The sequence below is a fragment of the Elaeis guineensis genome, chromosome 7 (genome assembly GCF_000442705.2).
Source record: "Elaeis guineensis isolate ETL-2024a chromosome 7, EG11, whole genome shotgun sequence".
Lineage (NCBI taxonomy): Eukaryota > Viridiplantae > Streptophyta > Magnoliopsida > Arecales > Arecaceae > Elaeis > Elaeis guineensis.
This window is the reverse complement of record NC_025999.2, coordinates 60,351,156-60,364,919: the sequence shown is the minus strand read 5'-3', so window position 1 is coordinate 60,364,919 and position 13,764 is coordinate 60,351,156. Positions and strand designations below refer to the sequence as shown.

At 34.6% G+C, this 13,764-nt stretch overlaps 1 protein-coding gene across 1 annotated transcript; it reads left to right on the top strand.

Moving 5' to 3' along the window:
- The first annotated feature begins 10,046 nt into the window (after nt 1-10,046).
- LOC140859043 (uncharacterized) lies at nt 10,047-10,697 on the top strand. The gene is made up of 2 exons (XM_073260202.1): nt 10,047-10,405; nt 10,507-10,697. The coding sequence occupies exons 1-2, from the start codon at nt 10,139-10,141 to the stop codon at nt 10,582-10,584; spliced, it is 345 nt and encodes a 114-aa protein (XP_073116303.1). The 5' UTR covers nt 10,047-10,138; the 3' UTR covers nt 10,585-10,697.
- Nucleotides 10,698-13,764: the final 3,067 nt, after the last annotated feature.

The following is a 13,764-nucleotide window of genomic DNA, read 5'->3' as shown; positions in this document are numbered from 1 at the left end:
GTGATCACGCTCAGTGAAATATACTCCTATAAATCACTCATATGCCATACCTGTATCACCACACGCTTTGGTTAAGAGGATAACCAACTAATATGACACACAACGACCTACACTTGATACAATTATCATCCTTATAATAATTGTATCATTTGGTTGCGAGTAGGATTTAAGAACCATATGATAAATCCTCATTTATCGTTTTGAAAGTAGCTCTAAGGACTTCATCATAACATATGAGTTCTATTTAGGAAGATGTATTCCTTATGATGAATCTTGCCAAATAATATTTATTATTTTATAATTCATATACATATATAGAGCGCAATCATCTATAACCTAAATGATTGGCTTTAAGACGCAAGTAGCTTCAATGTAGTTTTGAAGATGGACTAATTGTTTAGCTTTTGGAGAAATTTATGAGAATTGAACAATGCCGTTTTTCCTTTATGACTTGTTTTCACAAAGTCTTTCATTGTTGCATTTTTCTTTCTTTCCTGATTTCTCTCCATGCATACAAAAATTGTAGCAAAAAATTTTACTTTTTTTTTAATGAGCAAAAGCACCCTCAGCCAAAAATGGCCAAACCAAATTATTTATATCTTGTTGTGTAAATATTCCGGTTGTTATAATTATTCTTATTTTGCTTTTTCTTGTTCCTGAACCAAAGACATGTTTACCTTTTTTGTTCTATTAAAAATGCTTTGGCAAGCTTGGATGGTCTGCTGTTTCACAGGCAACCACTTGTAAGCATTTCTTAAGGCGAGGGTTTTCATTTCCTTGTAATGTCAGATAAAATGTGCAGAGACGTGAGCTTTTTTTCTTGTCTCAAATATACACATGCAAATACGTGCACACATACATGAAACTTAAGTCTATCTTGCTGGTTCAAACTTGAGTTGTATATTTTCGAACCAACCTTGATTTGAGCTTTTCTCGAGCTGAACTCGATCTGAGCTCAGGCTGTTCAGTTTATTTGACAGCCCTATGCTAGAGGCCATGATGATAGATCTTCCAGCAAGCAATCTTTAGCCTCAGCTGATGTCCATGTGTGATGGTAGGTCAGTTTGGAAACCAGATTGAGTACTGCATTGGTTGCATAGCATTACTCTTTAAACTGCCATGTTTATCCTCTAAACAGTAGCAAGGCAGCTTGGATGGTCTGCTGCTCTATGCCGGCGCCATTTGTTGAGAGGATGGTGTAACTAGCCAGGTTTCTGATGGAGGTGAAAAACTAAAGTCTTAGATATTGATTTCTAGCACACAGATCTTCCAAACCTCTCTGCATGTATTCATGAGATTGCATAGTTTCTTTCAAAATATTTTTTAACTTTCCATCTCAATGTGCATTTGTACATACAACTTTGCTAGATATGTATATGTTTGAGTTGGACTGATTTTTGGCTCCGCTTGAAATTTATTGAGCCTATTTGATCTGCTGGCTGAAGTTTGATTCATTTGGTTTCAATTAACTGAGTTTGATGTGAGCTTTTCCCGACCTGAACTGGAGCCAAGCTCAAGCAGCTTTGTTTGTTTGACAGATTTAGAGGCAAAATAATGAGCTTACCACGTTGCAGTCTTTTAGCGTCTGCTAATCTTTATATGTTATGATAAATGGGTTTTTAGTTGGGAAACCAGATTCCGGACTGCATCAAGATGCATAGCAATACTCTCCTTTCCTGTTTTCCCTCCCCATCTATAAATGGGAACGGATGGTCTGCTGCTCTAAAGGCAATGGCTTCAGCCATTTGCTACAACGGATGCTGCAACTGCAGTTTCTGGTGGAGCAAAGGTGAAGCTGAGCCTTTGAACCTTGCTTTGAAATCTAAGTTCCTCAACCTTGCTCTCTTTTTAAGAATTTATTCTTCTGTTTCCATTTTTCAGTGCTAGAATCATTGAACTGGTCTGTAGAAGATTGATTTCTTGTTCTTTTCTTTATCCTTTTTTCTGGGCATTGTGTGATTATCTCCTATATTCACTACAAGAAAACAGTGAATTAACGACCTTTTTTTGCCGACGCTTTTGGAAAGCGTCGGCAGGTTGCGCTGACCTGCCGACGCTTTTAAAAAGCGTCGTCTTTTAACGACGCTTAAAAGCGTCGTAAAACTATCCAACGTCAATGCCGACGCTTTTAGCAAAAGCGTCGTTAAATAAAGCAAATACCGACGCTTTTGTACAGTATTTAACGACGCTAAAAAACGTCGTTAGGTTCGTTTAATACCCCCAATCTCCCGTGCCCTAATCTATCTCTCGCCGCCCCTGCTTTCCATCCTTTCCTCCGCCGACCCCATCTCTGCCATTGGTAGCGCAGCCGCCGTCCGTGAGCGCCGGCACTCCGGTCTTCCTCGCCGCCGTCCTCGAGTACCTGTCCTCCGAGGTTGGTCCTTCTCCTCCCTTTTTCTCTTCGTCATTTAAGCTTTTGAGCGTCTAAGAGGGATGTATCGTGGTGATGTATCGTGGTGCTTCCCTGCTGCTAAGAGGGATTTGAAATACGATTTACAGGCCGGCCCGACTTCGGTCGCGCCTACCATAAATTACTAATCCGTTCCTTTCGGCCAGACCGGAGTTCGGAGGCAGAGAGCTTGGCAACCCTTTGGATTCCTCGCGAATCGCCGGAGGTTTGTGCTCGGGTACGGTTAGTAGCTGGATTAACGATCCTTTTCTTTTTGTTTCTAATACTATTTTGATGAATATTCGATAGAAATGTTGCAACTCCGATCATATTTTGATCTAGATCTGAAATCGAAGTTTAATAAATGGGAATCAATGCAAGAATCTGTGTGAAATCTTCGGATTAGTTGGATCCAGATTGCTTTCTTTCCCCACGTCAGGGCTAATTTCTTCGGTTTTTTTGTTCCCTGGGAAGACCTTGATTCAGGAACTATTTCCTTTTTGTCTTTTTTGTTTTATCCTTCGATTTCGTTATCAAGAATTACTAACCGTGAAACTTGGGAGTGGATCGGATGTGATGAATCATTTATTTCATTCATTATATGGAAATGCCAGTCGCGAGGGGCTTCTGGGCCCCGATCCGCCACCCAGTGGATTGGTTGGTCTTTGGATCGGAATTTGATCGGATGGATATGACTGCCCGATCGAATTGCCTAAATCTGACACCGGTTATCGATCCGTCAGAACAATTTTGTGTTTTGGTGTTATAGTTTTCTACAGAATGTCTAATTTAAGTAATATAATTTGTTTCTATACCGAATGCATGTTTTGAGCGTCTATTTTGCTAAAATGAAATATATATATATATATATATATATATTGGCTTAAACATGCAACATTAAAGATGAAGTAGGTCATTTTTGTAAGTTTGTGGGGTGTGTTTTCAGAAATAGATGTGAATAAACTACTTTCTACGGTCTTTTATGAAAGTTTCATAAAGGGTGGATTTAGAAATACTATAAAATATGAGTGATCAAACGGTATTCAAGGTTTGTACCAAAAAATACTAATAATATCTAAGGTAAACTACAAAGGATATCACATTGTAAATGGTCATTTTAAATTAACTATAATTGAAGTATTGAAATATTTTTCATCTTAATAACTAATATAACTTAAGATTTCCTCAAAAGCAAAAATAAAACTTATTTATTTTAACTAGTAAGTTGTGTAAAATATGATGTCCTAATCAAGCACCTTACAAGATAAAAAGCTAATTAGCTTTAAATTTTGAACTTTCGCATGAGAATTAGGCCCATAAGACAACTTAGCATCTACCATGGACTCAATTTAAGGTGGAGGAAAGCTCTTTTATTTTGATTGTGATCATTTTTAGTTATTGATGTGACTACCCAAATCTAGTTTGTATGTCCTTATTTGACATGTATTTATGGTTGAAAGTGGCTTTGTTTGATTTGTATGGTCTAATGTTCACATACAACTGATCAGTCCAATCAAATGACACTTGTTTTTTTTTCCTTGTGGCTCTTAGCCTAATGCTAGCGAGATATCAAGCTTTTCATTTATCAGATTAGACTTCATTTTGTTGTGATTGAAAAGTTAAATATCTTTTCTGTTATATGGAGATTATGAGCACATGGTGCATAGTTTTCTATATCATTGTGAAATATTCAAGTTGGTTGATAATCTCTCATTAAATTGTAGTATTAGTTGCAACTTTTTATCACAAAAATGGCTAGAGTTGAAATTTATCTAAATAATTTTAAATTGCATTAATATAAAAATTTATCACAGAAATGGCTAGCAATAATTTTAAAATGCATGCTAAGTAGATTTTCATGGGTGTTTTTGTGATGGTTGTGAATTTAATGCCAGGCAATGTTAATTATGAATTAATTTTAAAAAAAATTGCATTACATAGAAACGTAGACCCGTCTTTTGATTAATGTACATATTCTATTGTATCCGTACATTTATTTATTTTTGTATGGATAAAAGAATTATGTACATTGATCAATTGATTATCCAGTATGGACAGTTTGAAAAATATGAGTAATTCTATAGGTCATTACCATAATCAAATGGTATGCTGAGGGTTCGAAATAAATTTTGGATGGTATTTTTCTTTTGTTCTTCCTATACGGAGAACTAAGGAGAAATGCTGTCGAAATTTTTTTCAGCTCTTGTTGCATATCATTTGATTTTTGTAATTGACCTATACAATTAATGCATTTTCTGAATGGGATAGGACCTTCTTTACCTATTAGTTGATGATAGCAAGCATTTACTATGTAAACTTTATCTAGCTGTTATTTTTTTGGATTTTATGAAATGACTGATATTTTTTACTCATTGCATTAATATAGATTGTATAATTTTTTTTTATTTTTAGATAAATTGCAAGTTCGGTCAGTTTTATCCTACAATGGACAAAAGTTGGATAAATAAACCAAGGAATAGTAAAGAATATTTAGATGGAGTTCATGACTTCATTAAATTTGGTATGGAGAAAAGTAGTTTGAATGGAAAGATTTTATGTCCATGTCGGAAATGTGTAAATAGTTCTTCTTTAGATCCACAAAATATTGAAGAACATTTGGTATGGAATGGTTTTTTAAGAGGTTATACCGACTGGATTTTTCATGGAGAATCTATGTTGCCATCATCATGTAACCAACCCCTGACTCATTTTGGATCCACTAGCCTAGAAGACAATTCTGCAAGAGATGATGATATAAGGGGTTTGATCACAGATGCTTTTGGATTTGATGTTCAAAATTTAAGAGAATCCAGTAGTATACAAGAAACAGTTGGGATGTTTGATGGATGTACGCATACGGAACGTATGCATGTTGAGGAGCCCATACATACATCTAATGATGAGACAGCTCGTTATCACACCTTAATGAAAGATGCAGATGAAGAATTATATCCGGGTTGTACAAAATTTTTTAAGATTTTTTTTCTTGTACATTTATTTCATATAAAATATTTGAATGGATGGTCTGGAAAGAGTTTTACCATGCTGCTCAAGTTATTAAAGGATGCATTTCCAGAAAGCACTCGTTTACCACCATCGTATTATGAAGCCAAGAAAGTAGTAAAGGAATTGGATCTTGGATACGAAAAGATTTATAGTTGTCCGAAAGATTGTATGTTATATCAGGGTGAAAACGCTAATCAAGAGTCATGCAATGTATGTGGATCTTCAAGATGGATAACACAAAAAGAAGATCGAGATGATGTACTGAATGAATTGGATGCAACGCGGAGTAAAAAGAAATCGGCCAAGGTATTGCGTTACTTTCCTCTTATACCTAGATTGAAAAGGATTTATGCATCATCAAAAATAGCTTCATCAATGAGATGGCATCATGAAGGACGTACAAAGGATGGAATGTTGAGACATCTAGCAGATAGTCTTCAATGGAAAGCATTTGATGATAGGCATCCTGATTTTGCCTCTGATGTTCGCAGTGTTAGGTTTGGCTTAGCTTCTGATGGCTTCAATCCATTTCGGACCCTGAGTTCTACCTACAGCACTTGGCCAGTCGTTTTGATACCTTACAATTTGCCATCGTGGATGTGCATGAAACAATCATCACTTATCTTGTCAATGGTTATTCCAGGAGATAAGGGTCCAGGCAATGATATTGATATTTTTCTACAGCCTTTGATAGAGGAATTGAAATAGTTATGGGAGGGTGTTGATGCATTTGATGCTTCCAATGGCCAAACATTTAAACTACGGGCAGCTTTGTTATGGACTATTAATGATTTTCCAGCATATGCCAATTTATCTGGCTGGAGTACAAAGGGACGGGTCGCATGTCCTTGTTGTGGAGATTCAACATATTCAATTTGGTTAAAACATGGAGGTAAATTTTGTTACATGGGACATCGTCGATGGTTGAAAGCAAATCATCCGTTCGATTTCAGAAAGATTTGTTTGATGGTACTATAGAATTGGGATGTGCCCCTATTCCACCTTCTGGAACTGATGTTCATAGACAAATGGATGGCATGAATTACAGCTATGGTAAGCACTCAAAGTCCTCTAAAAAAAGAGGAAGGGATGATGTTGAAAGCTCAGTGCACGAAGGGTTACCAGAGGAAGTCAGTATCAGTACTATAGATGCAGAGGTGTTTCAAGATCCAGACAATTATTTCGAAGATGAAAATGAGGAAGACACACAGATAGCATCTACACAACAGCCAAGTAAACATTTATGAAAAAAATGAAGTATCTTTTTTGACTTACCTTATTGGAAACATAATCTTATTCGGCACAATCTTGATGTCATGCATATAGAGAAGAATGTTTGCGATAATTTACTTGAAACATTTTTAAACCTTGATGGAAAGAGCAAAGATAACATGAAGGCATGTCTTGATTTAAAAGAAATGGGTATCCGACAGGAACTTCATCCTAAAATGCTTGCTAATGATAGAATTTATGTGCCTCCTGCATGTTACACAATGTCTGCTCGAGAAAAGGATAATTTTTTGGGAGTTTTGAAAAGTATCAAAGTACCCGATGGATATGCATCAAATATTTCACGATGTGTGCATCTAAAGGATCGAAAACTTTCAAATCTTAAAAGTCATGATGGTCACATATTGATGTAAGATATTTTTCCAATAGCTTTAAGATCGTCATTGCCGAAACAAGTTGTTACAATTGTACTTCGATTATCGTCATTCTTTAAGGCATTATGTTCCAAAGTTATTGATCTTCGGGAACTTGATCAGTTAGAATCCGATATTGCAATTACACTTTGCCAGATGGAAAAGATTTTTCCTCCTAGATTTTTCACTATTATGGTACATCTGCTCATTCACCTAGCTTCAGAAGTTAAAGTTGGTAGACTGGTACATTATAGATGGATGTATCCTATTGAGAGATATTATTACAAACCTTAAATCTTTTGATAATTTTATTAGAAACAACAGCATACTGATATTTTAATAAATATTTAATTCTTGAAGGTATCTTGTGCGTCTTAAAGATTATGTGCGAAATAGAGCCTATCCCGAAGGCTCGATTGCTGAAGCATATATTGCAGATGAATGTTTGACATTTTGTTCAAGATATCTTCAAGGTGTAGAGACTATTTTTAGTCGACCTCAACGGCATAATGACTTTGTGGAGAATGCAGAACTGTATAAGTTCTTAACTGCTGAAAAATTCTTGGGAAGAGCTGAAAGTATTGTACTTGATCAAAAATCTTTAGCACAAGCACATCGTTATGTGTTACTTCATAGTGACATAATATCTGACCATCGCAGATTAGTATATTTAAGGAATGACATCAAAATTTAAATTTTATATTAGATATAATATTCTAAATGATATATTTATATTTTATGCAGTGAATTTTTAATTTATCAGAGACGAGCCAATCATAACATTCGTCCTAATGCAAGGATTGAACAGCGATGGTTGGTCGAGTTATTCCCTATGTGGCTTTCGAATCAGGTGTGATTTATATTTAATTATGGGATATATTAATTTTTGATACATATTTAATATCAGATAACTCAACTGCACTTCGTCATATCATTTTTTGTTAGGTATCAAAGATGATGGAGACAAATAATTCAGATAAACTAATAGCTCTTGCTCGAGGACCTAACAAGATTGTGAATAGATATAATGGTTTCATAATTAATGGCTTTAAATTTCATACTAGAGAACGAGAAAAATTTAGAAAAATACAGAATAGCAGTGTTATGGTGGAAGCGGATGGAAAATCCTATTATGGTGCACTTAAAGATATCTATGAGTTGGATTATTATGAAAAATTTAAAGTAGTACTGTTTAGATGTGATTGGATAGACATAAACTCACCAAGGGGTTTGAAACAAGATGCAAATGGATTTACACTTGTAAATTTTTCAAGGTTGATACACACTGGTGTGTTATTGAAGGATGACCCATTCATTTTTTCATCTCAAGCTCGTCAAGTATTTTATGTACAAGACGCAAAAGATAAAGATTGGTTTACTGTCATCAAAACAAAACCTAGAGACTTATATGATATGGGAAACCAAGTGGAGGATGATGACGATGACACTTATACACAATGTATGCCCTACAATTTTATGCCAGCTGATGATTTAAATGCTACGACGACGTTGGTTAGAACAGAATTCGAAGAAAACACTACTGCTTGATTGTTACTGGTAATAATTATTTATGATGTATATATTTTGCATTAATTATTATGTTATTTTACTCCATATATTAACTGATTCTACCTTTTATTTATATAAATGCTAGGTGACATCATGCGTCGTAGGGGACGATATGCTGGTGTGCAGTTCCAGTTTTCACAGACAGAGGCCGGTACATCTTCTTCAGCACAGCAGCCTGAGGCCAGTTCAGCTGCACAGCATTCTGAGCCCTGTCTTTCATCATCAGCACAGCACGATCCTCCTGTTCATCAGCCAGATGATGAGATACACGTGCAGAGTATATATTATCTTTCATGTAATTTTTTTTTAATTTTATTTTATATATATTTATGATATAGTTACTTTTATGTATTTTTTGCAGATGGATCCGGGAGAGTACGCCCCAGACGCGGACCCACAGTAGTACGAGATGTGTGGCAGATGCGTGAGGGTGAGAGGATTGTTGTGGAGTGCAATCAGCTAGGTCAGCCAATTAAGAAAGCTGCCTGCTTATTGACTTCATTTTTGGGGACTGTTGCTCGGAGGCCTCAGCTATGTCCGTTGGGCTATGCAAAATGGAATGATATGCTTCCAACGTACAAAGTTGAGCTCCTCCGAGTTATAGAGGTAATGAATTGATGTTCATACTGTATATTAATTATTAATCATTTATATAATTTATTTCATTTAACTTTTTTTTTATAGAGCAAGTTTGTTCTCCCTCCATCCACTCATGATTTTGTAATGAAGTCTCTCAACCGCAAATGGAAAGAATATAGAGCACAATTGAAGAAGGACTATATGAGACAGGGTATGACAGAGGAGGAGGTTGCTAGGAATTGTCCTCCTGATGTACCCCCTCATCAGTGGATGGAGTTGGTTCATTATTGGTTCTCCGAGAGGGCACAGGTATATTATCTGTTTATTATCTTTTTTTCCTAAATATTTTATAAAAATATTGATTTTTATTATATATTATATATATAACAAGTTCTTTACTTTATTTTACAGACTTATTCTGCTATTGGTAGAGCTGCACGAGCAGCTCAGTCTGTTCCTCATACATCGGGGTCGAAGAGTTATGCACGACTCCGACAGGAGTTTGTATGTTCCTTAAACTTTCATAATTAACTTTTAATTTTTATGTTGAAATATTTATATAACTAATATCATTATGTATCGTGGACCATGTCTGTATCATGATACTCATATATTTTTTTAAATTATTATAACTGTTTGCTTAAAATTGAAATTATTTGTGTAGGAGGATGAGCATGGGAGGGAACCCGGACAAGTGGAGTTTTACCGGATGACTCATACTCATCAGGATGGTACTTTTGTTTGAGATGAGTCGAGAGATTTATATGTATGGCATTATTAATATTATATTTTTTGTAATAATTTAAATTTAATTTTGTTAGCTATTAATGTATAACTCTTGTTTTCAAAAAAAATACAGGAGAGGGCTACATCTCTCATTGCGGAGCGTGACGACGAGTCCGCAGCATCTACGCAGCAGAGCCGTATCGAGGCCGAGGTGTTCACAGAGTTGATGGGACCAGAGCACTACGACCGAGTGAGGGGTTATGGAGTAGGAGTCACCCCCACTCAGTTATCTGAGGTTAGTAGATATACGCAGCATGCTGCAGCAGATGCTCAGGATTCACGCATTCACAGACTCGAGGCGGAGATACAGGAGATTAGACAGAGTCGTGCCGCTGAGATGGAGGAGATGCGACAGAGCCGTGCCGAGATGCAGGCCATGAGGAGACAGATTGATCGCCTTACATCTTTATTAGAGATGTATGGTTCATCTCAGGTAAACACATAATATTAAATATATATTTTTGTATTAATTTAATGATTTATATATTTTTATTTATAAATATGCAAATCATGCTTTTGATATGTTTCTTGTAGGCTCCTGGCATATCAGGCACCCGTCGAGATAGCGGCACGTCACGTGGAGACAACGACGACCATCCGCCTGTAGATTGATATTATTTTATTTTTATTGTATTTTTATATTTATTTATATTACTCTTGATTGTAATGGACGATTAGTACTTTATTTTTATTTATATAAAATATTATCTTTTGGTTTGGTTAAATTTTCTATTTAAGTTTGCTTTTGATGTGAATGGTGGTGATTGTACAGGTGTGAATGTGAATGTGGTGATTGTACAGGTTTATGTTCGAATAATTGATATAATTTCGTACAGAAATGTATGTATTCTTTTTTTTTTTTGTAGATAATACCTGTATTTTTTTTTTCTCTTAAAACCTTTAACGACGCTTATAAGCGTCGTTAAAATAATTTTAACGACGCTTATAAGCGTCGTTAAAGATAAAAAGCCGACGCTTCGAAAAGCGTCTTGGTAGAGTGGATGACGCAGAGTCATTAACGACGCTAAAAAGCACCGTTAAAATTACTTTTTGCGATGCTTTAAAGCGTTGTTAAAAATATATTTAACGACGCTTATAAGCATCGTTAAGACAAGTTTAACGACGCTTATAAGCGCCGTTAATGTTAATTTTTACGATGCTTTAAAGCGTCGTTAAAAAATAACGACGCTTTTAAAAAGCGTCGGCGCTATTCATCTCCACTCTTACATAGGCGACGCTTTGCCGACGCTTTTCGAAGCGTCGTAAAGCGAAATAGCGATGCTTTAAAGCGTCGTTAATGACCATTAATAGCGTCGTTAATGACCATTTTTTCTGTAGTGATTTGATGGTTTTTATTAAGAAGCCCAATACCAATGGCGTTCTCTCCGGTTCGTATCTCTCTCTGAATGATAAATAAGTAGAAAACAAATATGCTAAAACGTCCATTCTTTGGTGGATAAACATCATGGTAAGTTTGGTCAACTTTCTCATTGACCAACTTTTTCATATTTTTATACTTCTCTAGGTGGATAAATTATTTTTTCATAAGTAATATTTATTCATAAAATATTTGGAAAATCTTATCTAACTAGGAGGTGGATAAGTTATTTCACATCAATTGAGAAAATAAGCTTTTTTATTTTTATTCCTAAAATACCCCTAGCCATATAATACTAATATAATCATATAATAATAATATAATAATGAATAATATAATTATATTATATTATATTTATTATCATATGGTAATATGTTATTATACAAATATAATATATTTTATAATAATATATCATGTTCTGATGATTATATAATAAAATATTATTATATAATATTTTAATAAATACACTATGCTATTATTCTAATATAATATGTTATTATTTTATTATAATTAATCTATTATTATCAGATAATATATCATTATAATATATTATATAATATATTATGGTATATATTATACGATGTATGATATAATATAGTATATTATAACATATAATGTTATAATAAAATAAAATATGTTATTTATTATATTATACATTATGATATATTAAATTATATATAATATAATATAAATTATAATTACATAATAGATATATTTATATGATGAAGGGTATTATGGAAGATCTTAGCAACTTATCTGATGGAGTAGTAATGCAAAAGAATATGAATAATTTTTCCAATACCTAAAAAGATATGGATAAATTATTTTTTTATTTAAATATTATTAGAAAAATATTTATCTAAGAAAATAGAGATTTTTAGATAAATTATTTATCCTTCAAAAAATGGATCCTAAGTATTTGATGTAACATTTGCACACATGCTTACAAACTTCGAATGTGATGGAGAAGACCTTGAATTCATCATTCAAATTAGGCACTTGCTTGATGTAAGCAAAATTGCATAGAAATCCTTCTTTACTTCCAAGTGTTTTTGAGCTATTCGAGGTGGGTGCCATGCAGCGCACTTGCACTGCAGGGAAAAGTTTTAGTAATTTTTATTAAGAAATAAAAAGTTTGTAATAAGTTTGCCTATGCCTCCTCTCATAGGACTCTGATTGCACTGCTCTTTAGCTTCTCCACATTCTGGTTGATGCGATGGTATAATTTTTACCTTTCCTTTCTTGTCTTCTTCCATTACGCATTACACCAAGGCTGTGTGATAATCTCGGTGGAAAGAGACAGTTTCTACCCAGGGAGGTGATTCCATGTCAGCACAACATTGGCAGTGAATAGAGTGGTTTTTTTTTTGGTAAAAGCAGTGAATAGAGTGGTTGATGAAGTGGTGATAAATAGCATTGTTCTTGGTTTCGCTTCATTGTGCTTTCATCCTCTCTCTCTAGATCTACTGAAAATGGTAGGGCAACACTCAAGTAGTCTGATGTTCTGCGATCAACCAGTTGCAGTCACCTCATTTCTTTACACCTATTACTTAGAGGGATTTTTCTTCTTTGTCACACAATGTTTAGTGTAAATGGGCAAGTGAGGACCTATATCAAACAGAAGAAATTCTTTGTGCACCACAAGCGGGGTAAAAAATCCGACGTGAAGCGCATTACTTTATGTGATTGATTCACGTAGTCAATACCTTCCAACATGCATTTAATGCCTGCAGTTTTATTTTTTTGTTTAAAAATTTTGAATGACAAAAATATTCCTATCCTACATTCATATTGGTGAAACAAAAAGAATTAAAAGTGACACTTCTTGTGCAAAATGAAAGCCAGAAAAATATTTAGAAACTCTCCATGATCCAAGGAATTTAAGTGGTGAAAACCGATGTGTTTTCCTTTAAAGTGATTGCACGACCTGTGAAGTCATTGGTATAGTTTGCATCTGTTTCTATTGTACTTTGGATAGTGTTTGAGATAAGTTTATAATCACTATGCCTTTCTTCACAATAAAAATGCCCTGCCAAAAGTTTGAGTCAAACAAATAAATGAAAAACTATACCCATAGGCATGGTCGCATGGTTATTCCTATTGTAGTTTTTCTTATCTTTGAAACAAACATAACTATAAATCTTTGCACTTCCTTTGAGAACGAGTTGGTGAGAGTGCGATGGTTTGTGGTCCATGGATAATCGGTTGCACTCATTTCTTCAAATTGATGAAGTAGGCAAATCTGAGTGTTTTTTCTCTTCTTTTCAGGAACTAAAATTTGTGGTAAAATGAAATGAATGCAAATTAAAAACTAGACTGCAAAAGATGATTCATTCTTCCAATTTCTAGGCAGGTCAAATATGACTTCAAGTAAGAAGTTACATGTACTTGTATCATATGGATGCTTGGCGTTG

What these genes read in the sequence shown, in the direction of transcription:
- LOC140859043 (XM_073260202.1), top strand. Translation starts at nt 10,139, where the DNA reads ATGGGACCAGAGCACTACGACCGAGTGAGGGGTTATGGAGTAGGAGTC. An exon ending in AGATGTATGGTTCATCTCAG is followed by an intron (nt 10,406 to 10,506) that starts GTAAACACATAA and finishes TGTTTCTTGTAG; the next exon opens with GCTCCTGGCATATCAGGCAC.